The following is a 24,243-nucleotide window of genomic DNA, read 5'->3' as shown; positions in this document are numbered from 1 at the left end:
GAAGAGGCAGCTTGAGAAGTGAGGTAAGAAAAAGGAAAATTGGTGGAAACAAGACATCCCGCCCCCTTTCTCTCAATGGGAGTTCATAGGGAGATGAATTGGGGGTGGGGAGAGGCTAGTGCTTGGTGCCAAGCAATAGAGAATAGGCTGGAGCCATTTTACTTGGCTCATATAAGCCATTTAAAGAGTTTAGATTAACAGAATAGTAATTAGCAGTTGAAGGAGTGTATGTGGAGAAGTGATGCAATTACATCTGATTTACAATTACATTTGTTCTGGTTTTAATTCCAGGGCCATATGCCATACTCTATCTTAAACATCTCTGGCAAAATAGTGAAAAAGTAGAAAACAGGGCACAGGAGTGCTAGATTGTGCTCAAGATGGACTGTCAGAACATGTGGTTGCATTTGAGAGTCGACAGCAAAATAAAGGAGCTTTGGTATTTACTTTAGCAGAGCTGGGGTTAGGGAAGTTCAGGCAGCAGTTAGGATGACAGAGGTTTCTGTATTTGGCAGTGGAATTGCGCTCACAGATTGGAACCATAGGGAAGGTGAGTGTTTGGAACAAACAAGAGCTGAGTTATATTGAGCTTGAAAGGGTCCAAGCCTTGTGAGCTGAAGTGCAGGAGGGCATTGAGGCTTAAGAGAGATCATTATTGTGTTCCTCTTACTTTGTTTATTAGTATTTGATCTAAAGATTGTTGAAAACAGATTTATTCCAGCTTTTATTAGATTCCTGCACAGAAACAGACCTTTTTGTTTTTGGCACAACATGTTGACACCTCCTAGAACGGCTTGTGCAGCTTCACAGCTTTTTATATTTTGGATTCTCTGATTAAAAAGTAAGACCATGGTAAGCTTAGATTTGCTATTTTTAAAAATATTTTATTTTATGTATATGAGTATTCTGCTTGTATTTATGTCTGCATACCACATGCATGCCTGGTGCCCTTGGAGGCCAGAAGAGGGTGTGGAGTCCCCCAGAGCAGTGGTTAAGGACAGTTGTGAGCCACCATGTGGGTGCTTTGTCCTCTGCAAGAGCAACCAGGGCTCCTGACTGCTGAGCCTTCTCTTTAGTAGATGGTGGGGTTTTTTGTTGTTGTTGTTTGTTTTGTTTTTAATTTTTTTAATATTTGAGACAGCATTTCATTGTATTACTCCAGCTGGACTGGAACGTGCTACATATACCAGACAGGCCACTGAATTCACAGATGTACTCTGACTCCCCCAAATAAAGGGTATGTGCCACCATGCCCCAGATTTACTTGTGTAACAGAAATTCCATAGTTTTTGTTCTTTTTACCCTTGCCAAACTTTTACATATTTTTTGCCTGGTTTAGTAAAGTGATGGTACCCAAGCTTACTTTATTTAACATTTATTCAGTACCAGGCATTGTTACTAATATTTTATAAGGATTAATTCAATCTTTGTTTTGTAACTAACAAGATGGAAATTGTTACAGCACTTCTACAGCACTAAAATAGATGTAAAATAAGATATTAAAAATGGGGTGGGCTTGGTGGTCCCTGTAATCCCAGTACTCGGGAGGCAGGTGGATCTCTGTGAGTTCAAGGCCAGCCTGGTCTATAGAACAATTCCTGGACAGCCAGAATTAAATAGCAAGACCCTCTCAACGAAAACCAAACAACACAAAAGCTAAGCACAAATAAAATCCTATGTTAATCTCATTTAAATGCTTATGTACCCCCATCTTTCTTTTATTTTGAAAACACAGATATGTAATTGCTTTCCAGACACAGAAATTGTTAATTTTTTACTGATATTAATTATCACTTAAAGAGAGTCATTTGCTGGACCCTGCTGGCAAAGTGGGGAGTGAGAATTGAAAAAAAATAACACAGATCACACGGGATTAGCTCCAGAAGGCTGTCAATAGAAACTGCAGAGTTTATTCCACAATTCCTTTTTATAGGCAAAGCAAAACAAGTCACATCAATACAAGGAAGGGGTTTGTGGAACAGCCAAACTTGTTTTCTTAAACCACTTCCCCATAGCAGATATGGTCCAAGGTCACACAAACAAGTTAAAGGAACTTGGCAAAAGCACCTGCTTATATCTGTCTCAAGGTGAAGGTGAAGGCCAGGGTGGAAACAGGTTTTTCTGCTGAATCTCAATAGCAGAGCAGCTTGACAAACAAGCAGCTGTACACAGTCATCACATACTTTTCTTTTTATAAGTGACTTATTTCACTTTGTACTTAAGGTTTTTCCCTGTTGTGCTTTGCCAAACTCCTTTTTAAGGCTATTGGGTGTACATGTCACATTTTGTCATCAGTGGACAGGTGGGTCTACAGCTTGTGACTAATACACATGGGTGTGTAATCCAGCCTCGGTTTCCTGAGGAACCACCATATTGTTCGCTGTGGTGTCACACCACTTGATGGTGTCACAGTGTACAGATGCTTCTTTTTCTGCGTTTTTGCTCATTCTTTGTGTTTTCCGATTTGAGTGTGTATATGGTGGTGTTAGCTGTTGATAGCAGCTGTCCTGGTGGTAGTGGGGTGATGTCTCCTTGCAGTTTTGTTTGTTGGTGTTGGAGCCTTGCTGTAATCTCAAACTGGCCTCAGGCTCCTGTGCAAGTGATTGTTATGCTATAGCCTCTGCAGTGTTGAGCTGCCAAGCCAGATCTTATTGCAGGATTGGCTGATGATTAATGATGCCGAGCATATTTTCATGTGCTTGGTGGGATTTGTGTATGTGTTGGGAAAATGTCTATTCTGACTCCTTGCTCACTAAAAAGAGATTATTGGGTGAGTGTTGCTTCTGGGTTGTGAAAGTTCTTTATATATGCTGGGTATTTCAAGTCACGTATATGACTTGAAAATGTTTTCTCACATCTGAGAGGTTAACTCACTGTTGACTTTTTTTGTTGAAGAAAAGTATAACGGTTTGATGTAATATAATCTCTCCACTTCCACATTTGTCTGCTTTTGGAATCACACTCCCAAGAAATTATCCAAATTATCGCCAAATTCATGTCATGAAGCTTTCCCCTCATTTTCTTCTAAGAAGTTGTAGTTTTAGCATAGTCTGTCCTTGAACCTGCTATGCAGCTGAAGTTGACATTGAACTTGTGATAAATCCTGCCTCTCACCTGGTATTACCACACTTGGTTTATGCAGTGTTTGGGCTTGAACCAGGGTTTGGTCCTGCTGAGCAGGCATTCTGCCAAATGATCTACATATTTAGACCTTGTGTATTTGACCTTATTGATTTTAAGGTTGTTTCAGTTGTTTGTTACCTGTTGAGAATTTAAAAAATTATTTATTTTTATTTTATGTCCATTGGTGTTTTGTGTGCATGTAATGTCTGTGTGAGGGTGTCAGATTCCTTGGAACTGGAGTTGCAGACAGTTGTGAGCTACCATGTGGGTGTTGGGAATTGAACCCTGATCCTCTGGAAGAACAGCCAGTGCTCTTAACCTCTGAGCCTTCTGCCCAGTCCCTGTCCAGTGAGATTTTTATATGAATTTTAGGATGAGTTTGTATATTCTAACAAAAATGTCCTTGGGATGCTAATGGGGGGATTGCATAGAATCTGTACATTTCCATATACACTGTGGACTTCTGTGATGCTTACTCTTGTCTGCCAACTTGACTCTATCAGAATTAAGACAGAATTAAGTGATATTTTCTGATGCTTTCTTACAGATACATTATCTGGTTGTACTTCACATTAATCACAAAATGTGACAATTACATGATACTTGGATTGTAGATCTCATAGCTGCTTGTCACAGGAGATGACACACAGGCACGTGTGTGCATATGTGCTATATTGAGAGTGATTAGGCCAGGTGATGGCTCACGCCTTCTATCTGGGCACTCAGGAGGCAGATGAGGGTGGATCTCTGTGAGTTTGAGGCCAGCCTCGTTTATAGAGTCAGTTCTATGGCGTCTAAGGCAACACAAAGAGACCCTGTCTCCAACAAAACAAAACAAAACAAAACAGTGATTTAGATTGGAATTTTTTAGACGAGGACTGAGTATCAGTACTTTTTAAAAAGGTCTTCAAGTGCAGACATCTTTGACCGCTGACCTAGGTGATTCTGACCATCTGTTTATAAAAATGGAGCTGGGCTTGGTAGTGTACACTGGGTATCTCAGTACTTGGGTGCTGGAAGCTAGAGTTTGAGGCCATTGTGGGCTACCAGAAGCCTTAATGGCTTAATGACACAGAATCTGATCTCAGGGCAGGGAACTGTACATGTGTCTCTTGCAGAAGTTTAAATCTTTTTTTCTGCAGCACATCTAGGGCTTTTAATACTGAACTGGAACTGTTCCAGGCACAGAAAGGACCTTTACTATGGGGTCTAGGACTAAGTTTTCTGAAACATGGGTCAAAATGGATATTCCCATGTTTTTATATCATATCTAATTAAGCTGTTCCTTGACATGGATGCCTATCCAAGTTGGGATTTCCTTCACTGCTGTTTTGGTTTGTAGGGATATGTGCAGGCAGGGACCACTGCTTTTTGGGGGCAAGTCAGTTTATATAATTTAGCAGGTACTCTGTAGCAACATTTAGTGTGGTAGAGACGACTTTAGTTTGGTATTTTCAGAGGGTAGAAATCACAAATGTATTGGACTGGGTACTGTGATGTGTGCCTTTAATCCCAGCCCTCATGAGGCAGAGGCAGGGGGATCTATGAGTTGGAAGTCAGACTGGTCTACACAGTAGTTCCAGGATAGCCAGGACTCCACAGAGAAACTCTGTCTTGAAAGAGAGAGAGAGAAACCACTAATATCTTTACGTTTCAGTTGAACATTCCTACAAAGTTTGAGAACATGTTTCAATGTGTTTGTGTGCTCGGGCTGCCATACATGGCACAGACAGTGGCCTCAGCAGTAGAGCTCTGCCTTCTCACATTCTCAACACAGGCAATGTGGGATGATGGGATTTGTAGGTGTAGTTTGCCCTGAGGCCTGGCGCTTTGACTTGTAGTTAGTCGTTGTCTGGCTTTATATTTTGGACCTTTTCTGTATTTGCCTATCTTTGGTGTCATTTCATATGTGCCAGTGTGCTCTGAAGGAGATGTTTCAGACTGGGCTGGGGCCTGCCCATCAATTTAATTTAACACCATTCATTCAAGGCCTTTTCCAGATACTGTCTTGAGGTACTGGAGCCCAGAGTTTCAACATGTAAATTTGGGGTGGACACTGATTTGTAAGAAAATAGTTGTGTGCAAAATGCTCTGTTTGAGTGATTGTGTGTGTGGAAGTGTGGCTATCAACAACCCCAAAATGTCTGCCAAAGAGGATAACTTTGCTCTTTGCAAGGAGGATGTGTTTAGCCATCCCTTTAGAATGTGACAGAATCCGTGACTTCTGGTTTGTTTTGTTCAGTGAAATATATGTGCTTGCCAGTGTCCGGGAGGTGTGCGTGGAGAGCTTAGGAGAAGGCCGTTGCGTGAGGCGGAGCTCTAGTGATAAGGTTTGGAGGCGTTGCCATGGGGATGGGACTAGACTGCCAAGCATGTCCTCTGCTACTGAGCTACATCCCTGATCCACCACTCTTCCTGCGCTTATTTCATTCTTACGACACTGACATAAGAGAAGATAAAAGCCTGCCTTATCTGTCACAGTTACAAGTTAAACTAGGGACAGGCAAGATTCATCCTCAAGAAATAGTAATGGCCAGTATTAGAACCATTGTCTAAAAGCCCTCTTGTTTCTATATCAAAATGAGAGACTCATCCCCCAAACTGAAATACATTAGAGACCATTTTTATCTAAAGAGAAATTAAGGCAGTTAATAATTTTTTAACTTGGGAGCTTGGAATAAATTGCCTTTTTTTCCTCAACAATCTTTTGTCTTTATTTTACACTGTTGTAAATTATAAATTACATACATGGCACATATCAGTTGAGGCATGTGAGTAAGGTGCTGGCGTTGTGCAGCCGTGAGAGGAGACGTGCGTTGTCACATCCTGTTTACCAGGCTGCATAGCTATCAGCTGAGTTGGTGCTGGTGAGCATGCTGGCGGCTGGAGCCATTGCAGTTAATAAGGAGAACTTTACTTCCTGACAGGCCCTAGGCCTTACATGTGTCTACAGTTAGCTTATTTTCCTCAGCATGTCCACTTATGCTGTCCAACACTGTGATGGCTCAGAACCCATCCCGCAGCGGCTGTGGCTTCTGTCCGTGCGCGCCATGGGGAAGCCTTTCCTGGCATTTTGTAGGTGAGAGAGGAGGATGATTACTAGTCATCAGCCGGACGTTGGAAGACAGCTGTGAGAGAACACGCTACAAAGAGCCTGGCCATACGGAGGTAGAAAGCAGCCCTAGCTGTCTGAGGGGCTAAGGATAGCTAGGCTTGTGTGAGTGAGAGCTGACGAGAGAAGAGGACTCCAGACAGGAAACCACATGTGCAGGCCCAGGGACTAGGGCACACTAGGAGTGTGAGCAAGGAAGGTGAGCAGTGACTGCAGAAGGGCTGAGCTTGGTGCTGTGTGCCTGTCAGCTCAGCGCCTAGGGTCAGACAGACGTTGGATGCCACCTGTCTCTAAGAGAAGAGGACTCTGGGTTGTGCTGAAAATAGGTGATGCTCTTTGGGTTTTGTTTCCATTATACATACATGAAAGGTAGCCAGATGCTTGGGGCTGCTGTACATGCAAGGGCGTGTCCGTCAGTGATCAGCAGAATTTGTGTTCTCAGGAAGCTTGCCTTGTGTCAGAGCTGAGCCATGGTTGGAGGTGTGTACATGAGTCCAGGGTTAGCACTTGCCTTACGGAGAGAACAGGGCCAGAGTGCTGTCATCCTTCATGTAGGATGTTCTAGTCAGAGCTAGAGACGGCCAGGTGCGAGGTGGCCCACACATGCATTTGGGCAGAATACACGGAGTGTGTCTAAAGAGCATTGTAAAGGCCACACAGAGAAAGAGTGTTGAGGAACGTGGTTTGAAGTTTACCACTACGTGTGTTACAGTTAAACTGCACGTGAGCTTTATGATAACCACCGCTTTGCTGTTTCTTACAATCCCATGCTAACGTTTCAGTTAATTTAAAATTCTGAATTCAGTTAATTTACATTAATTTAAATAATAAGTTGGTAAAATGTAATAATTTAAAATAGCATTCTGGGATTTAATTTTTTTTATTCTTTTAAATAAGAAAATACACTCATAAAAATGTCACATACAGAAAATGTACTGTTTTGGATTGAATTGTGATTTTTTCCTAATCCCCTGCAGACACGAGGCCTTTTCCCTGCCCTCAGATTAAGGTGGATGGTAGCACAGACGTGGCCCGTGTGGTGGCTGGTTGTGAGATGAGGTCACCTGGGTTCCAGTACGCTCACGGATGTGAAGGAAGGAACGGATGGCTGTTCACAGGCCAGGGCAGTTGCTCTGCCTCAGCTGTCCACACCTGGCTTTGCATTTCCAGGGTCCAGGTCTGTGACACAGTCCCTGTGTCCTTTTACACCACCCAGCCTGTGCGACTCGGTTGTCGCTGTGCAGCATGTGCTAGAAAGGCTTCCCGTGGCCTGGCTGTGCCGCCTTGGTGTCGAAAGCAAGGAGGGGAAGTGTGGGTTGAGGCGCCGGGAGCGCTCAGTGTGGCAGTGCTATGTAGTCGTCCCAGAGCTCTTGGAAGGCACCATACACTTCTTTAAGAAGTAAAGACCTGGTTTGATTTCTAAACTCTGACAAAGTTGTAAGGTTGATTCCCTCGCCCATTTTGATAAATCCTGTAGTTAACTTTCAATAACTTGAGGTGTTTTAGAAAAAATAAGTGTTGCCACTTGGTGGCACTACATGGCTTGAAAATGGTTAGATTGTTAACTGTGCATTGTTATACGTGATTACAGCCATGGAGGAAACTCTCTAAGACAAGAAACTTGATATTGTGTTTGATTCTTGTTTGTAAATACTTATTGGTATTCTAAAATACGGTTTATAAAAATGCCATAAAATATAAAATATAAGATCACGCTGAGTTTAAAGGGTAGGGAAGTATGCTGTCTTTTGCAAGAGACCTGCAGCTAATTCAGATACCATCTGCCATTCAGCCTCAGTGCAAGATCTTAGTCTAAATGTGAAAAATAATTTTGTATTAGAAAACATTTTAAAGTTTTCTTTATAGTAGTCGTTTTGAAGGTGAACATTTTATATTTTCTTATAAAGCTAAGAGATGGTTATTTTAGGTAATTAAGGTAAACGTTTGGAAAACGGTTAAATATTCTTAATTATGTCTTCTTACAGAATATTGAGGGCTCCAACAGTTACTTTTAAGATCTTTTATTCACTTTTATTCATTTGTCATGTACTTAGACAAAGTGTAGTTGAAGTATGGGAAGTGAATTATGTTTTCAGACATGCTTTTACTGCACCAGAAGACTTGTACTGCTGGAATAGTGTTTGCAGGGCATGGTTTTCCGGGTTGCCACAGAGCAGGCGCCTCATGACCACAGGGACAGATCTCCCTGCCTGGGCACCCTGCCTTCCTTCCTGGTCGCCAGGCCTTTCTTTGAGAGGAGCATTGCCTGGCTTCGAGGACGACACCTTTTAGCTGCTGTACAGCTTTTACGCAGCTGCCGGTGTACAGTGTCTCCTGTCGGCCGTGTGTCAGGTGGGGCTGTGCTTCTCCTGTTAACTGACGGCTTCCCTACAGAATGTGTGGCTGTGTGCGGCTGTTGTCAGCATGCTGCACACGCGTGGAGCTGTGCTTGGATCGTTGGTGTGTGTGGGATGGAAATCAGCACTGACACTTGAGTTGTTTCCCGGTGTGTGGTCTCACCAGCTCTGTCGTGACTCCCGTTTCCTTACCGGTGCTGGACGCCCAACCTCTCAGTCCTGCCTGGTTTGTCACTTGTTCAGTAAGCTGGCCTTTTATGAAACTCGTCTTTTTGTGTGTGTATTAAAAAACAACAACAACAACAACAACAACAACAAAAAAAGCAGTGTATATTTGTGTGGGTGTGCATAGCACACGCCCAGGGAGTCAGAGAGGTCATTGGCTCCTGGGGAGCTGGAGTGAGTAGTCAGTTGGGGGCTGCCCTGGGAGGGGCAGATACTGGGTGAGGGCAGTGTGTGCTCCTGACTTCGCAGCCCTGCTTTGCCTGTTCATTACAGTCTCCCTGTCTCTCTTCACCCGGGGCCGCTGCCCCTTCTCTGAGCTTTCTTCCTTCTAGGTAGAAGCTGTTTTGTTCCGTAAACATAGCGGGAGCCTGCTGTGGCTTGACTTTGAGTGTCCTGTCGCCACCTTTGTGACCCAGAGGCCTTAACTTTAGAGTAGTGAGTCGGTCTTCCGTGTCTAGCCAGTGCCTCTCGTGTTCCGTTTATTGTTCCTGATCGGAGGATGGTAGTGCATCATCCTTAGGTTTACAGCAGCGCTTCTCAGCCAACACCTCTCTCTGCTGGTGCTTGGAGACATTTTTTGTCTTCACAACTGAAAGGATCCGGTGCATCCGGTTAGGGATACTACCAGTAGCATACAGTCCACCAAGTGCTGAGCACCTCCAATCCACAGGACAGTTGTGTCGCCAACACCATTAGCAGTACAGGTGAGAAGCTTTCCTAGCAGCGTTACTAGTCGACCAGGATGGACTTTCACATACTGCGTCACCTTTTTATGGACATACATTTTATATGTACTGAAAAGACTCTTGCCTCAGTGGTGTCGCTTGTCGTAAGTAAGGTGGCCACACCTGCACAGAGCTGTTTCTCCTTCTGTGTTTTGTCTTTGGTGGGCTCACCCTGGTCAGGGCCACTGTGCACTAATTCACATGACATGTGAGTCTATATACACAAGAACCGTAAATGTTTGCCTGCATTGTCAGTTTTATAAAATTGAATTTATTTGTTACTGTGATGTAGAATCAGTATCCTCATGATACAGTTTTCTGTTTTTATGTCATTTCTTAAACTATTTGTTCCTAGAATCCTTTAAATTCTGATTGGTCTGTGTGGTGTGTGTGTCTCTCCACTGTGGTGCAGCTGACATTCCAGGTACGATGAGGGCTGTGTCTCAGAGAATGCTTGGTGGCCCTGCTGCCCCTTGCTCTCCCAGTGTGACAGTCCATGTGTCCCCAGGCAGGTGAGAACGTTACACGTGGATGTGAGCAGACGGTGCGTAAGTACTCAGAACATGCCAGCACACATAGTGCTATCTCTACATTGTGATTTAGTGAGAGCAATAACATTATTTTATGTTTGAAAAATCCTTTAAATGTCTTAATTGAAAACCTCGGTGTTCTTACACTTTTTTATTTTAAAGTATGTTGAGATGTAACAAGACATACAGCCTCTGGAAAATTCTCTTATACACTTAGGAGAGAATGAGAATGAAAAAGGCAAGGAAGGTGTTAGTGTGAAAATTGCTTTAATTTTGAGGACTCTGTGCAGAGCCTTGGGGATCCCTAGTGGTCCTCAGAGCACACTTTGGAGACTTCCCCTTGAGGATTACGTGCTTGTCTGTAAGATTTTAATTTAATTAAATTGTTTTAATCTTTTCAGAGAATCGAGATCTAAAGTACTTTAATGCCACGTGCAGTCCCTTCCCCTTGACTCAGTTTATCTGCATTACAGGCGAGCTTAATGACATGCGCTCTAGTGTCCGTGAGACATTATTTGGCCTTTTTCTGTCCTCGTGCTGGACTAACCTGTTGTCTTAGCAGTGCTTGCAGCGCTGCCATAGACGCCTCGGACTGGCTCACTTAGACGAGCACAGATCCTGGGCGGCACAGGCTACGAAGGCCAGAGCTCAGGCTTTGGTCCTTGCGGCACAGCTCAAGCATCACATGGCTGTAGGGAGAGCAGCGCCTGAGTACGCTGGAGTTGCCACCCAAGACAATGCCCTTCATGTGTTCGCTTCTCACTGCCTGGTCATGCTGCTGCATGAGGGACCAGGTTTCCACACATGACTGCCATGGAGCTCGATCCCCACCTACTGTTACTGATGTCTCTCTTATCTAGGATGTTACCCCTGGCCTGGCTTCTGTTTTTCTGTTGAGCGCTCTCTAGCCAGAAAGTTTTTCACCTGTTCCTAAGAGAAAGACCACACTATGGGGCATCTCGGTAATTTGCATTACAAAGAACCTGTTGTGTGATTTGGAGTTAGGCTGGGTGAGATCTAGGAAGTAAAAATTTCTTCTATATTGGATATTGACAGGATGTACCACATTTTATGATTGCTCTTCTCTTTAAGAATTGAAATGAAATTCACATAACATATAATTAAGCATTTTTAGTGATGTGTAGTGTATTTACATTTTTGATCAATCGTCAACTTGTAAAGTGTCTAAATTGTTTGGTCACCCCATAAAATGCATGTCTATCAAATGATCATTTCCTGTTCTTTCCTTCCATTATCACTTGGTATGTTTACTTCCGTCTCTGGATAAATTTTCTTATTCTGTGTATTTTATATGAAAAAGCTCAGTTAGTGACCGCTTGTGATTAGCGACTTCTACTTGGCTTATTGATCCGAGCTGTAGCTTGCGTTTGTCTCTCTTTGTGCTTGAAGAGCATTCCATTGTAGATATGGCACATTATCCATTCATCGCTTGCTGGCCAGTTGGGTTTTCCCATCTTTTGGCTTTTGTAAATACAAGCTATAAATATCTCCATGTGAGTTTCTCCGTGGTGCAGCTCCATGGTGCAGCTCCATCACTTTGGGAGCCCAAGCTCGGTTGCAAGTTAAAGGCATGCCTGGACTGCCAAGTGAGGTGAAGGCCAACCCCGGGCAAGTTGGTGGGACAGTCTCTCAAAAGGTAAAGACTGGGTGTGCGGTACAGTTCAGTGTTCTAGTACGAGCCCAATCTGTGGGTTCTGGGTATAATCGCTGGTATTGAAGAACAAGTTCTCTGAACGCAAGTTTTCCTTTTTGCTGGGTATGTTGTCTAGGTGTTGAGCAGCTGGTCACATGGTTTCATTTAGCCATTTCAGAACCAAAGATGGGCGCTTCCCTTGTCATCAGGGTGTGAGGGTCTCTGATCTCGCAGTTTTCTCTACACTGGATGTTTCTAGTGTGTTGTTTTTGTTATATTAATAACTAATGCTAATACAGAATACCTATTATATAATAATGTATTATTATAATGGATAACATTAATAACGGATATTAATCTATAATGATCTTATGAGTATTTTTTTGAGGCCTTGATTTTTATTTCCTTAGTGACCATAAAGTGAAACATGTTTTCATTGGCTTGTTGGCTATTTCTAGATCTTCTTTAAACAGACAATTTGATCAGATCTGTTGGTTGTCTTCCATTTACCTTGACTATTTAACATTTATTCTAATGCATTTAAATAAAGCTCCTTAATACACAGGTACATTTTCAAGATGTGGGTTCCCTCTGTGGCTCTCCTAGAGCTTGCTCTGTAGCTCAGGCTGGCCTTGAACTTGGAGAGCTGCCTGTCTCTGCCTCCCAAGTGCTGGGGAAAAAGGTGGAGGCCACAGTGCTTGCATAAGTTCTTTATTTTGATAAAGTCTGTGTTACTCATTTCTCTCCCTGCTCCTATGCTTTTGATATCAAAGATAAGAATCCATATCTCATGCCATCTTCTAGGAGTTTTATGAATTGGACTCTACTATTCAGATTTGCTCTTGTTTTGTTTTCTCTTTTCCTTTATTTTTTTTAATTTTTAGTTGTTACAATTTATTCACCTTGTATCCCAGCTGTAGCCCTGTCCCACATGCCCTCTCATTCCCACAATCCCTTCCTCTTCTCTTCCCATGCCCCTCCTCCAGTCCACTGATGGGGAGGTTCTCCTTGCCTTCCCTCTGACCCTAGCCTATCAAATCTCATCAGGACTGGCTGCATTGTCTTCCTCTGTGGCCTGGTAAGGCTGCTCCTCCATCCTGGAAAGGATGTGGAGAAAGGGGAACCCTCCTCTGGTTGCTGGTTGGAATGTAAACTTGTACAACCACTTTGGAAATCAGTCTGTTGCTTTCTTACACAACTAGGAATAGCGCTACCTCAAGATGCAGCTACACCACTCCTAAGCATATATCCAAAAGATGCTTAAGTGCACAAGAAGGACTTTTGCTCAACTATGTTTGTAGCAGCTTTATTCATACTAGCCAGAATCTGGGAACAACCCAGGTGTCCCTCAGCAGAGGAATGGATACAGAAATTGTGCTACATTTACACAATGTTTTGTTTTCTTTGCTGTTTTTTGGTTTTGTTTTCAGAGACAGGGTCTCACCGAATAGCCCTGTTGGCCTGAAACTCACTCTGTGGACCAGGCTGGCCTTGGACTCATAGAGATCCTCCTGCCTCTGCCTTCCAGTGCTGGGTATTCTGAAATAGAGTCCATCAGTCTTGCTTTTCTGCCACTACCCCTCATTACTATAGCTTAATAAGAACTTGAACTCAGAATGTACTTGGCTTGTCTTTTTCATGCTAGATTTGCTGCTCAGGGCTCTTTGAAATTTTATACGAATTGAAGATCAGTTGAAATGGAACATTTCTACAAAACCTTCAGGATTTACTTTTCTTAATTGTATTTATTTATTTTTTTAGAGAGTAGCGATACTTCAATATCTTCTCACTGATTACAGTGAATTTTAACTAGAAATAAAACCAGAGAGGTATTCGGAAAATTCCCCCAAACCCTCAGAGTTTAAACAGTCACTTACAAATGGCAGACAAGTCAGTGAAGAAATATCAAACAAACTTTAATAAGTGGTTTTAACTATAATAAAAATGATGGGTTTTTAAAATTAAAAAATACTAATAATTATTTGAGACTCCTATATGTTTGTAATGTATTTTGATTGTCTTGACCTCTTCCTTCTAACACTAGATCACCTCTCCGGAGTTTTAATTTGTGTTGTCTGTATATTCAAGAGCGTAGGACCACCCGCTTAAAGAGCATTGCCTGTCCTCCTCAGGCACCGTCATCTGTCCAGGGCCCCTGGGCTTGAGTGCTGACTGGCTTGCTGTGCACGGGTCTTGTTGAGGCAGCCACAGCTGCTGATAGCACATAAGTGCAGCGTCCTGTCCAGGACAGTGCTGTGCGCTGGTCCTCCCTCACCCCCACTCCCTAGAATATTGCTCCCCCCACTCTTCGAAGGATTGGGGGCCGCTGTTGATGCAGGTGTTCTTTTTGTGGCTCCCAAGACACTCACATTGTGATGGCTTGTGAGTTCCTGTGTTCACCCTTATCCACTTACAGAGAAACTTCTCTGGTAGGGTCTGATTGCTGCTCTAACCAATGGGTGTGGAGATACACATTTTAGAGGACATTTTGATACTACATCCATTAAGCAAAATAACAGTTAGGGTCACCCCTAGGGCCTGTGCCCCAGCCAAGGTTTCTTGCTCAGATGTACAGAGGCAGACCAGCATTTCCTCAGATGTTAACATACAGTCCTGCCGAATTTCTGGTTTCTGAGTTTTACTTCTAACACCAGGAAGTAGTAGGGTGGAAGGATGTAGAATAACTGTATAAAAGAAGAGCGGGTGGGTGGCTCAGGGAGGACAGGCTCTTGCTACCAGCCTGAAGATCTGAGGTCTGCCCCAGGCCTGCATGTTGGAACGGGAGAAGTGACTCCGTGAAGTTGTCTTCTGACCTGCACGTTTATCTGTGCTGGTTGCAGTACAGAGAGAGAGAGACGTGCTCGGAAATCTTGCCTTGCACCGTTTTTACTAAAACCAAGACTATACACAATTTGTCTTTCTACACTGTTTTTGTTTCATCCTGTGCCCCATCGTACGCACCATTTTTGTAGTTATCTACATGTGTTTGCTGTTTGGCCTTAGGATTCTTAAAAGTTTTCACAGTAGGAGATAGCTCTGTGGTTTCAACGTGTTAGTCACTTTGGTGCTATATTTTCATTGCCCAAGAGTCATTGTATCGATGTGTTACAAGGCCTTACTAAAAGATTGCTTCAGATAATTTTGAAATTGGAGAGTGTTTAAGGTCTAGTAGTTATGTTCTCCTAGTTTCCAATCTGTTGCAGGTTAGTGATGCAGTCACATTAACATGTATCATTCATGTTAGAGAGGACCTTAGTTAGAAATCTTCCTTGATCCTCATCCTCACTGCTGTTCCTCAGTCTGGCAAGTTGTACAAGTATCTTTTATTCACCAGATGTATTTGCTGTCAGTGTGGGTTCCTGCTGAATCACTGGCCTTTTCTAGCTCTTTCTGAGCGCTGGCTGACTGTTTCAGCTCCGCTGTTCTGGCTCACGCTGCTCTCCTCGCTGGCTGATTCAGTTTGGTTTCTCTGGGCTTCTCGCTAGATTGCTGTGCTTGGACAACGGCCACTGCGCTCCACCTTCCCGCTGCCTTTCCCTGTGCTCTCTTAGTGGCCTTGCTTTTCTGTGCTGGTCCCCGAGGAGTGGGAGTGTCTTGTTTGGTTGAATCTCTCTGATCCAGTCATTTTTAATTAGATGTCAATGTTTGGGGTTAAAGGTATGTACTAAGGGTCTGTCTGTATTCCAACCAGAGGGATTAAAGGTGTGTGGTAGGTCTGTATTCCAGATGGATCACACAGACCTACAAGGTCTTTGGAAGTGATCAGAGCAGCCAGGTTATTGGGTTAAAATTCCTCTACACAGTAGTTACCTGCTGAGCCATTTTAGTTGGCTTTTGTATAAGACGACCATCTTCGGTGTCAAGGGTTTCCTCTTCATGGCTATTCTTAATTTAAGGTAAAATTCCATCCTTATAATCCGAACATACTAACTATGTGTTCTGCTTTCTATGACAGGCTTTCAGTAGTTTAATTGTGAACCCTTTCCAGTAGAATCTGGGTGAAACTTACGTTTCTGTGTTGTTACATTGGGTATAGTACTTACAAGACTTACTTGCCATAGTGACTTAAATGTAGTTAATTTGGATTTGTTTTGCAGTTAAAGATGACAATTGGTGAATGGTTTTCTCTCTTTGACCCAGTCTTACATACTGAAGTTGTTATGTGTTCTAAGGATAATGTAAATGAACATAGGGTTTTGTTATGTGTTCTAAGGATAATGTAAATGAACATAGGGTTTGGGGAAACCTGACTAGGACTCAGCTAGTGGGCAACATTATAATTTATTTATAGCTGTGTAATACAGTTACTAATGAACTAACTTAGAATGAGGGCAGAATTATACTACTTTTTATGTGAAGTTATACCATATGACAAAGGTTGACCTTATGTAATAAGTACCACAAAATGTTAGCCTACTTGCAATAAATACAATTAATAATGTACATAAGAGAATGAAATTACGCTAATTTTTATCAGAAAAGAATTATTCATGAACAGAAAGTGGACAGCATAGATTTGATGACAGGAAGGTTGTATCTAATCTGAATTACTGAGTGACCTAGGAAGCTTGCTCAGAGGGATTACAGAATAATTATGTTAATATGCAATTATCACCTCATTTCTTCTGTAGTAACCTCAAGATGTAGTGTAGTGAGGGTGTTATAGCAAGTGCTGATAGTTTGCAAAAATACTGATGTTTGAGATTTCTGAGACAATAAGACTAGCTTGAGGCATGTAAGTGATGATCTGTCATGCTGAAGACAGCTCTGACCTCTGTACTGTTCTCCGTGCTCACGCTGTATGACTGGAGGCGGCCATAGCTGCGGAGCTCATTATGCTTCTAGACGCTGAAGTGCATTTTATGTAGATTTAAACCCCCATTTGCAGCTTTAGAAAAAAATGTGTGCATTTTTAAAAGAACATGCTTAAATTCAGTTAAGAGGAAAGGTCTGTGATTCTGTGATTATAGAAGGATTTTAGTAGTGCTGTCTAAACATTAAAGAATCTTAAGGGTTACTTTGAATTAATTAAATTCAGGTTCTCTGAATTTGAAAAAATTTAAACATTTGCCATTATAGTATGTTTTAGTTTGTTGTTGGCTTCCTTTCTTTTTATTTTTAAGTATATTTTAATGATTTATTTATTTTTATGTGCATTGGTTTTTGCTTGCCTGTTTCTTTGTGTGAGGGTGTTGGATTCCTTGGAACTGGAGTTGCAGATAGTTGTGAGCTGCCATGTGGGTGCTGGAATTGAACCCGGCTCCTGTGGAAGAGCAGCCCGTGCTCTAACCACTGAAATAAGCCTCTTGCCCCAGTTAGCTTCCTTAAATTTAATGAGAATGCTTGTCTCCATTTGGTTTCTTCTTTGTTAGAGGAACAGACTGCGGCCAGTAGCTCAGCTGTACGTACGTACGTACTTGTCCATATAGAGGTGGTTGAAGACTTTGAGAAGGTGTAAAATTATTATGAGTCAAATGCTTTCTTTCCTGGATGAGCACAATCCTCCTTCAGTCCAAGGCAGTAGATGTCAGGACTATAGATCCTTCATTCAGTGCCTCAGAGGGTGATGATGCATTGTTTCCACTGTGCCTAAGGATTATGTAAAACACTTGAAGCATTTTATAGTCAGAATAGCATAGGAAAATTAAACCCAGAAAAATTTTAGCTGTTCCTAAACACTGATTGCAGAATCCATTTCTTACGGCAGGTTTTCTAGTTGGTGAAATAAATTGTCATTTTCCAGGTCTAAGAAAGCCTTGCCACTTAACTAAAAAGTAATTTCTCTTGAGTAGAGATGGTTGTGAATTTGTGGATAGTCAAGCCATATTTCATTATGTAGACGTGAAGAAAAACTGACGGGTAAAGACCTGGTTTTATGTTTTAACAGTGTAATTTAGTTTTCCTTTTTTTTTTTTTTTTTTTTTTTAAAAAAAACTAGCTATGTTTTGTAGATCAAATATGTTGTGCACATGTATTTTTAATGTTTTGAGAGAAATGACTTGGTATGTTCAGAGTGTGAAGTTAGGAGATCTTATTAAGCTGCTCTGGTAATAAGAATGCTGCCTCCAAATCGACATGGCATTCTCATCGTTTGTCACCCTGCTGTTGAGGGGGACCGATGAAGCTGCTTGAAATGGAAGGCGTCTGTTCCCTCCTTCAACCCCTAACACCAGAACAGATGGGGAGAGCACAGAACATGGAAGGCTTTACCTCTGAGGTGGTAACAGTGAAGCCACTCATTAACGCTGAATTTACCACTTCGTTAGCAACGCTGCTTCCTGTTGAGAAAAGCTAATACAGGCTTCAAATTGACTGAGCATATATTTGACTACCTCTGATTATAATAAATAGAAAAAGAAAGTGTCTTTCAGGCTAGTTAAGAAACTATCATTCATCACAGATTTCTGAGGTTGTTAACAATGAGGCATTTTTACTTTTCTCCTAACCAGGACTGGTCACAGGACAGCATCAACCCCACTTTGCTTTTGACATTATGCACTTCCCTCACGCGTGCTTATGAGCTGCCCATCTTTAACTTCTGTGTTTGTGATGTAGACGCCTGCTGGGTGCTGCATTAGCACCATTTTGGGGTGATGTTGTTGAGTATGATCTTATTGGAAGTCTATTTTTATTACTGTGGAAGTTTGCCAGTTTCAAAGCAGAATTCTAAAATGTGTGAGGGAAGGAATGATTGGTATAAATAATGCCATAGAAATGTCTTTATTATAACTTGTTAGTAATCTTTGATACATTTATTAAACATTTTGTTGAAATAATAATGTATTTTTCTAAGTTTTGAAGTGACATAGTTATTACAAATCTTTTATTCTTGTGCTAGAGTTAATGTTTTATTAAGCATGAAATTTATACTCCAAGTGAAATTTACTTAAAATATCTTAATTTCTGAGTTGAACTTTAGAGCCTTGCTGTCTTAAAATAGTATTGTTCACTGTACAGGTGTAAAATACTGCCAAGACGATGTGAAAGGTTTGCTCTTAACTGAAGAGCAGAAACCAAGTCTGTTCTGTTTACTACTGTGTCTAAATACTGCAGCTGTGCCTGGCACATAGCAAGTGTTCAGGAAGTGTGTGTGTGTGGAGCAGGAATGAGCCGTGCTGACGGCCGTGCGGTTGGCCAGTACTGTTTAGGCAGTGGCATAGTTGCCAACTCAAGAGTGCAGACTGTGGTGGGGCTTGTGTTTGAATGGACTGTCCAGATTTCATAGGTTTTTCTCTCGATTTTGGTTTTGCAATTGTTCTTACATATCCAACCCTTAGTCCTTTATTTAATGAACACTGCCCAGAGCCTTTACCATGTGGTTCTGCGAAACCTGATGGCAGCCAAGTCGTGCCCTGCCCTGAGAGTTAAGGACCAGCTCTTGTAGGGTGTGCCCACTTCTTGAGGAGCCATGTGGAAGCCCGCCCTCACAGCTGCGTGGGAGGCTCCCTGTAACAGTTCAGTACACGGTCAGAGCACTTGACGTGTTCATCCACACTGTGAGTGAAATACACTATTTATGACATCTCAGTGTAGAAAAGTTTCAGGCCTCTGCACTACTGTTAGATTATAAAATGATCTCAGAGTATGAAATTTTAGCTTAAAACTTCATTAATTTTAACATTAGTGACTTATAACTAAGAATAACTCGAATAAAGAATAACTGGAACCTCATGAATAAAGCACGTTTATAGTTGGTAGAGCTTTGACAGAACACTATCTTGAGCAAAACAGTTCTAAATAATTCATGGTAAAAATTACTATTTTATACCTAAGTAAGCCAGTGATGTTGATTGCAAATATATATTTGGCCCAACTTGTTTACTGTATAGTTTTTTGTTAGTCTTCCTCCAGATGTGAGCTTTCAGGTGATAAAATTGTTTTGTTTTATAGTATTTGATAATCCCTGTTCTTCTACTGTACATAGAGAACTGTCCTTAGTAAATCTATTCAAGCCAGAGAATTCTTTTTATTATAAATTTATGCATGATATTTTAAACTTTTCAATGTATAATGCATTCATTCATATTGTCTGCGGATGTATGCTGCATTTCTCTAGGTGGTCTGTGTGTGTGTGTAAAGAAAGCACAGGAAGCACTATTTGCTTTAAAAATATTTCTAAAGTGTTTAATAATTCCTTGAAAATTATTAATATCTCCAATATAAAGAATAGAAAATTAAGCCAACTTTCCATACGTTCCAATAGCATTTCTTTCATGCAAATCTGAATATTTGTTTTCCATTTTCTAGACTAAATGTGTTAAATGATCTTGCCAACAATATGGATGAATTGAAGATAAACACCGATCTTACTGGTGCTAAAGAAGAACTCCCAGACGACAGCAGTGGGGTCCATAAACCAAAAGAGTGTCAGACGTCATTACAAAGAGACAGCTCACTGACTCTGTCTGAAGAACTGTCAGAGGACGCCTCAGAAAAAGCCTTAACTGGGGGCCAGTCTGCTTTGTTTATACCTTCCGGCTCTCCTGCTGTTTCTAGTGAAAACTTTACCATGGCTGCAGGAGCTGTTGTTAATGGACCAGTTTCACGCTCCTCCTTAACAAAGACTTCCAGTGTGAATGAAGGTAGTGTTTCATTAAGCACTGGACAGCCCGTGGACCAGCCGGCCACAGAGTCTTGTTCGGCTCAGGCAGCAGCCGACCTGCAGCTAGAGTCTACGCCACAAAAAGCAAGTCCACACCAAGTCCTGTTCTTGGTATCAGATGTAGCACGTGCTAAGACTCCAACCCATTCCATTAAATTACCTACCTCTGCTTTAGCTGGTTGTGATGTTCAGAATTCAGGAGGGAGTGGTGTGAAGGCAGAGAGCACTTTACTAAACCAAGTAGAGGTGGGTGAGGGCAATGAAGACATATTGGTGGAAGATGGTTGTGTCAATACATTAGCAGGAATTTCCTCAGGTACAGATGAATTTAGGTCAGAAAATGATGCAAACTGGGATCCCCAAAAAGAGTTCATTCAGTTTCTTATGAGTAATGAAGAAACCGTGGATACACCCCCAGTTCACTCTAAAGTAGCAGGTCTAGAAAAAAAGAGAAAGCGAAAAATGGATGTAAGCAAAATAACACGCTATACAGAGGACTGTTTTCGCGATTGTAATCGTATACCCAGTAAGTCAAAAATGGTAGAAGTGGACTTTCTAGGGCAGAACTCGGAGGGACAAGCCGCAGACTCACAGAAATACACACTATCGAAGGTGAAGCCCGAAGCGGCGGATGAAGACGGGGAGTCTGTGGACACTTTCCAGCGTCTGGTTTACGGCTCCGACAAGCGTGGAGACGAGGGCTCCCCAGTTGATACTCGCACTTTTATTTCCAGTACCTTCAAAAAGAAATGTGAAGAGAGTGACTCTGAGTCACCTGCCGCCTTCAGTCCGGAGGAGCCGTCCTTCTACCCCTGCACAAAGTGCAACGTGAACTTCCGGGAGAAGAAGCACCTGCACAGGCACATGATGTACCACCTGGACGGGAACAGCCACTTCCGCCACCTCAACGTCCCCAGGCCGTACGCCTGCAGGGAGTGCGGGCGGACGTTCCGCGACCGCAATTCGCTGCTCAAGCACATGATCATCCACCAGGAGCGCCGGCAGAAGCTGATGGAGGAGATCCGCGAGCTCCGGGAGCTGCAGGACGAGGGCCGCAGCGCGCGCCTGCAGTGCCCGCAGTGCGTGTTCGGCACCAACTGCCCCAAGACCTTCGTGCAGCATGCCAAAACGCACGAGAAGGACAAAAGGTACTACTGCTGCGAAGAGTGCAACTTCATGGCCGTGACGGAGAACGAGCTGGAGGGCCATCGCGCCGTGGCGCACGGGGCCGCGGTGAAGTGCGCCGTGGTCATGTCGGACGCGGCCCACAGGAAGGCGCAGAAGAAGGCCTCCGCCAAGGAGCCCGTCCCGGCAGCCCGAAAGCCGGCCGCCCACCTGTGCAAGCTGTGCCCGTTCAGCGCGTCGACCAGAAGCGCCCTGAAGAAGCACGTGCAGTACTTGCATTCCCCCGCATGCGTTGACCCCTTTGGCAATCCTCTTGGACTTGACAAAAGAAAAGGCGACGTCCCCGAGGAAGCTTCGGATCCCGACGGCGCTAAGCCAGTGGTCAAACAACCAGCAACCACATTTCCAAAGAACTCCGCTCTAAAGCAAGACGTTAAGCGACCCCTTGGGGTGAGTGCACAGTCAGGCCACTTCTCAAAAGTCCCTAAGAGGCCACACAGAGTGCAGAAGGCCCGGAAGAGCATCGCCCAGTCTGCTGTCAGTACGTGCCATCAAAACAGCTCCCCTCCCAAGAACGTCATGGTTAAAAGCAGCACTGACCAAAAACCAAAGTATTTCCATCAGGCAGCAAAAGAAAAATGCAATGCCAAGGCCAATAGCAGCCACTTCTATAGACACAAGGATGAGAACTATAGGGTGATCAAAAGATCAGGTGAATCAGACCCACTTCCTTTCCAAAAAGAGGGTGATTCATTAAGCTCTTTACGTCTGTTTTCATCGTCAAGTAATTCTCATAATAATTTTATTTCAGACCTTCATAACCCAGACCCCGAAAGGCCAGAAAATATGAAAGAACACAAGCGTGTGCCCGGAAGAAGAGCAGCTAAGGCCTCAAAGAAGGAGCGCTCTTCAGGAGAGGACCTGGACAGCTACCCCGACTTCCTGCACAAAATGACCGTTGTCGTTTTGCAAAAGCTCCACGGTGCTGATAAGAAGGACAGCTACGAGACAGAGGACGACAGTTCCTGGGAGAATGTGGAGCTGGGGGAGTACACCGCACAGGCCATGGAGGAGGACGCCTACGCCGACCTGAGCCAGGAACACGTGAACTTGCTGCCCCTGTTCAAAAGCAAGATGGAGAGCCAGGGCCCTGGAGACGGTGCCACCCTTAGTTATGATCAGAATGACGGCTTTTACTTCGAGTATTATGAAGACGGTGGCACCAACAGTTTCTTACACGACATACACGACGCTCAGCATCTGGAAGGCGCAGAAACGCCTCTTTCGAAACACGGCTCCGTTTTTCACTGGACCGATCTGTCTCTGGAGAAGAAGTCATGTCCTTATTGCCCAGCAACCTTTGAGACAGGCGTCGGGCTGTCCAATCACGTCCGTGGGCATCTCCACAGAGCGGGGCTAAGCTACGAAGCCCGCCATGTTGTATCCCCAGAACAGATAGCCACAAGTGACAAGATGCAGCATTTCAGAAGAACTGGCACAGGGACGCCTGTGAAGCGGGTTAGGAAAGGTAAGTTCACGTGCAGCTGCCTGGGGCCTGACCTGTTCAGAGTCAGAGGAGGTGAAGTTTGTGTTTGAATCTGCTCCTTCTTAGAATCACAGATTTTTCTTTTTCTGAGTTTATTCATTTATGGTGATTTGAAAAAGAGTCTGATACTACTCTTACAAATCTTTTTTTAGCTATAGAGAAGTCTGAAACTACTTCCGAACATACTTGTCAGCTCTGTGGTGGTTGGTTTGACACAAAGATTGGGTTATCAAATCATGTCAGAGGCCATCTGAAAAGACTTGGGAAAACTAAGTGGGATGCTCATAAGTCTCCAATCTGTGTTCTGAACGAGATGATGCAGAACGAGGAGAAGTACGAGAAGATCCTCAAGGCGCTGAGCAGCCGCCGCATTATCCCCAGACCGTTTGTAGCTCAGAAGCTGGCGCCGGGAGACGACTTCCTGTCTCACAATGGCTTTCCTCTGGATGACTACCGGAATGGCCTGAAGACAGAGGCGCTCTCGGTGTCGGCCTCAGAGGAGGAAGGGCTGGCTTTCCTAAATGAGTGCGAGGAGACCAAGGCCGAGCTGCCCGCTGGGAAGAAGAGCCAGTCCCTCACACTGATAGAACTTCTGAAGAGTAAAAGGCTGGGGGAAGACAGGAACTCTGCCATCTCTCAGAAGAGCCATAACCAGACAGCAAGAAAGAGGTTTGTTCAGAAATGTGTTCTTCCGTTAGGCGAAGACAGTCCATTGATGTATCAGCCACAAAAAATGGACTTGACTATGCACTCAGGTAAGAGGACACTTGTGAGTCTTTAAACACAGCTGAGGTGTGCTGCCGGAGGCGGAGCCTCTGCTGCGCTTGCTGAGCTGACACTGCTGCCCTGCGGAGCACATTGGTTGGTTGCTCTGCTGCAGCGGCCCAGGGGATGCCCAGCAGCACTGCGCTTTCTCCCACGCGCACACACACACACACACACACACACACACACACGCCCTACACCAAGCCACCTGAAATGGCATTGCTGTGGTACGGGAGGCTGATGGTTAGCAGCACTGAACTGTGGAAAGGCGGGACCCCAGCTAGCTCTCCCTCGGGGTTCATCAGAATGGAGCTGCTGTGTCCCCGCAAGGCGAGGCAGGGCAGGGCAGGGCACAACAGCGTCTTTAGGCCGAGGGACTGGTGCCTTGTTGTGTGGTGCCGCTAACCCTCTGAAGCCTGGTTGTGTTATGGGATGGCGTGACTGCAGAGCACCGTAGTAAGTACTTGGCTGTGTTATCC

General features: G+C 43.6%; 1 protein-coding gene across 10 annotated transcripts in view; it reads left to right on the top strand.

The window, feature by feature from the left end:
• Positions 1-24,243, top strand: part of Znf644 (zinc finger protein 644) — a 70,900-nt gene that overhangs the window by 29,778 nt on the left and 16,879 nt on the right. For 8 of the 10 annotated variants that reach the window (XM_060381086.1, XM_021637878.2, XM_021637877.2 and 5 more), the window contains 2 exons: positions 19,974-22,981; positions 23,152-23,754. In XM_060381086.1, the coding sequence (XP_060237069.1) occupies positions 20,005-22,981; positions 23,152-23,754 (3,580 nt within the window). In that variant the 5' untranslated portion in view covers positions 19,974-20,004. The remainder of the gene's footprint in view (positions 1-19,973; positions 22,982-23,151; positions 23,755-24,243) is intronic. The other 2 variants (XM_021637880.2, XM_060381087.1) reach the window with 2 other exon arrangements.

The sequence above is a fragment of the Meriones unguiculatus genome, chromosome 3, assembly GCF_030254825.1.
Source record: "Meriones unguiculatus strain TT.TT164.6M chromosome 3, Bangor_MerUng_6.1, whole genome shotgun sequence".
Taxonomy (NCBI): domain Eukaryota; kingdom Metazoa; phylum Chordata; class Mammalia; order Rodentia; family Muridae; genus Meriones; species Meriones unguiculatus.
This window is presented reverse-complemented; position numbering and strand designations above follow the sequence as displayed.